Source organism: Nanorana parkeri, unplaced genomic scaffold, assembly GCF_000935625.1.
Source record: "Nanorana parkeri isolate BGI_ZX_2015 unplaced genomic scaffold, ASM93562v1 scaffold3287, whole genome shotgun sequence".
NCBI lineage: Eukaryota > Metazoa > Chordata > Amphibia > Anura > Dicroglossidae > Nanorana > Nanorana parkeri.
Window position 1 is genome coordinate 54,138 of NW_017309555.1, and position 1,850 is coordinate 55,987.

At 53.5% G+C, this 1,850-nt stretch overlaps 1 protein-coding gene across 1 annotated transcript in view; it reads right to left on the reverse strand.

The window, feature by feature from the left end:
- Positions 1 to 1,455: 1,455 nt before the first annotated feature.
- Positions 1,456 to 1,850, reverse strand: part of FCF1 (FCF1 rRNA-processing protein) — a gene marked incomplete at its 5' end in the record, with an annotated part of 4,209 nt that continues 3,814 nt past the window's right edge. The window contains 2 exons of the mRNA XM_018574851.1: positions 1,456 to 1,546; positions 1,647 to 1,741. Coding sequence (XP_018430353.1) covers positions 1,498 to 1,546; positions 1,647 to 1,741 — 144 coding nt within the window. The remainder of the gene's footprint in view (positions 1,547 to 1,646; positions 1,742 to 1,850) is intronic.

Here is a 1,850-nt window from a genome sequence, read left to right on the forward strand (position 1 = left end):
CGGGTCATCACATGGCAACTGGCTTCCTGATTGGCTGGGAAACTGGCCCCATGCTCCACCGTCACCAGGTGACAAGGGACCATGGGGCCGGCTTTCTGGCCAATCAGGAGGCCAGGTAATGACTCACCCTCCCGGCTTGCCGATTGGCCAGAAAGCCGGCCCCATGGTCCCTTGTCACCTGGTGACGGTGGAGCATGGGGCCAGTTTCCCAGCCAATCAGGAAGCCAGTTGCCATGTGATGACCCGCCACCTGACTGGTCAGGAAGCCAGGCAGCATATCACTACCCGTCCCTGGCCTCCTGATTGGCCAGAAAGCCAGCTCTTTGCTTCTTCGTCACCTAATGACAAGGGAACATGGAGACGGCTTCCCGGCTAATTGGGAAGCCAGGCGGCGAGTCATTACACGCCGCCCGGCTTTTGGGACTTCCGGTATTGGCGAGTAGTGAAAACATTTAGCGTTACCGAGAAACCCGCATCGGTGCATCCCTAGTACTGGGGGAAGACGGGAACGTGTAGGTCGGCATGCTTGGTGTCCCCCTGTCGAGGGGAGGAAATGACCCACGGGGACGATTTTATGCAGCACTTGTGGTTCTGAAGGAATTCGCTGAGAGATTTCAGGTCCAGGACGGGATGAACTCCTCTGATGGGTGTTAGAACCCTGAAACCTCTCGTCCTGAGAAACGGGAACAATGCCCCCCCTCCTCCCCCGCCCAGGTAGTTTGGTCTGAAGAATAATCCGCACGCTCGTTCCAGGCCGATGACTCCGAATGCTGAAATCGGAGCGAGTCTGGCAGCAGCCCCATTACCCCCTGTACTGTTCCTTTAAGACCCCATTCACACTGAGCGACATGCAAATCGCGCGACATTGAGCGGCGAGCGACGTGTCGCGCGACATCTTCCTATTGGGCTGTATGCAATCAGGAGCAATATCGCTCAAAAGCGCTCTAAAAAAGGGTCATGTAGAAGCGACGAGCTACCAGCGACGAGCTACAAGCGATATTGAGCGACATTGAGCGACGAGATGTGAACAGCTACATTGAAATGTATTGGTGAAGCTACATAGAGCGATATAGTGCGGAAATATGAGCGATATCGCTACAAAAATCGCTCAATGTGAACGGGGCCTAAGTCGGTTCTCTCTGTGGTACGCAACAGGAACCTCAGCACTCTGACGCAGTGGGCGTGGCTCTGGAGGGCGGGTCCCAATTCCCACCAGGAAGACAACAGGAGGAAACAAACCAGTGGGTGGAAATAGATTTATTGCGACATATATAAAATCTGTGGACAGACCGATGAGCAGGAGAGCCAGCCCACCATACAACCTATGGACACCCAACGTGGGGGATGGGCTCACCTTCTAATGACACCCAATAGGCTCCTCCCACTATCATTCTATTTTCTCTGGTCCCCCCAATCGACCTGTGTACAGGCTACTGAAGAAACATCATGTGATCCCAACTGACCAACCACAACCAGTCCAATATGAATGCGGCAATCCTAAAAGCGCGGCGCTCCGTAGTCATCGGGCATCCTCTCGATATTATACCTGAAGAACAAAAATAAGAAAGAAAAAAAAAAAAAGGTAAACCACCATTAACAGGAAGAGCCGCAGATATGGGGGAGGGGTCACCCAGAATGCATCTGACCTGTGATTGGAAATGTACATGATGGGAACCCCGGGAATCTTCCTGATCCTCCTCTTCAGGTCTCGATCTACTGTGGCCACCATGTAACATTTATGCTGCAGAGACAAGGGAAACCTTACAACAGAGAGCCAAACCCTACACGTGTGACGCACACACTCTCCCCCCCCTACACGTGTGACGCACACACTCTCCCCCCCCTACACG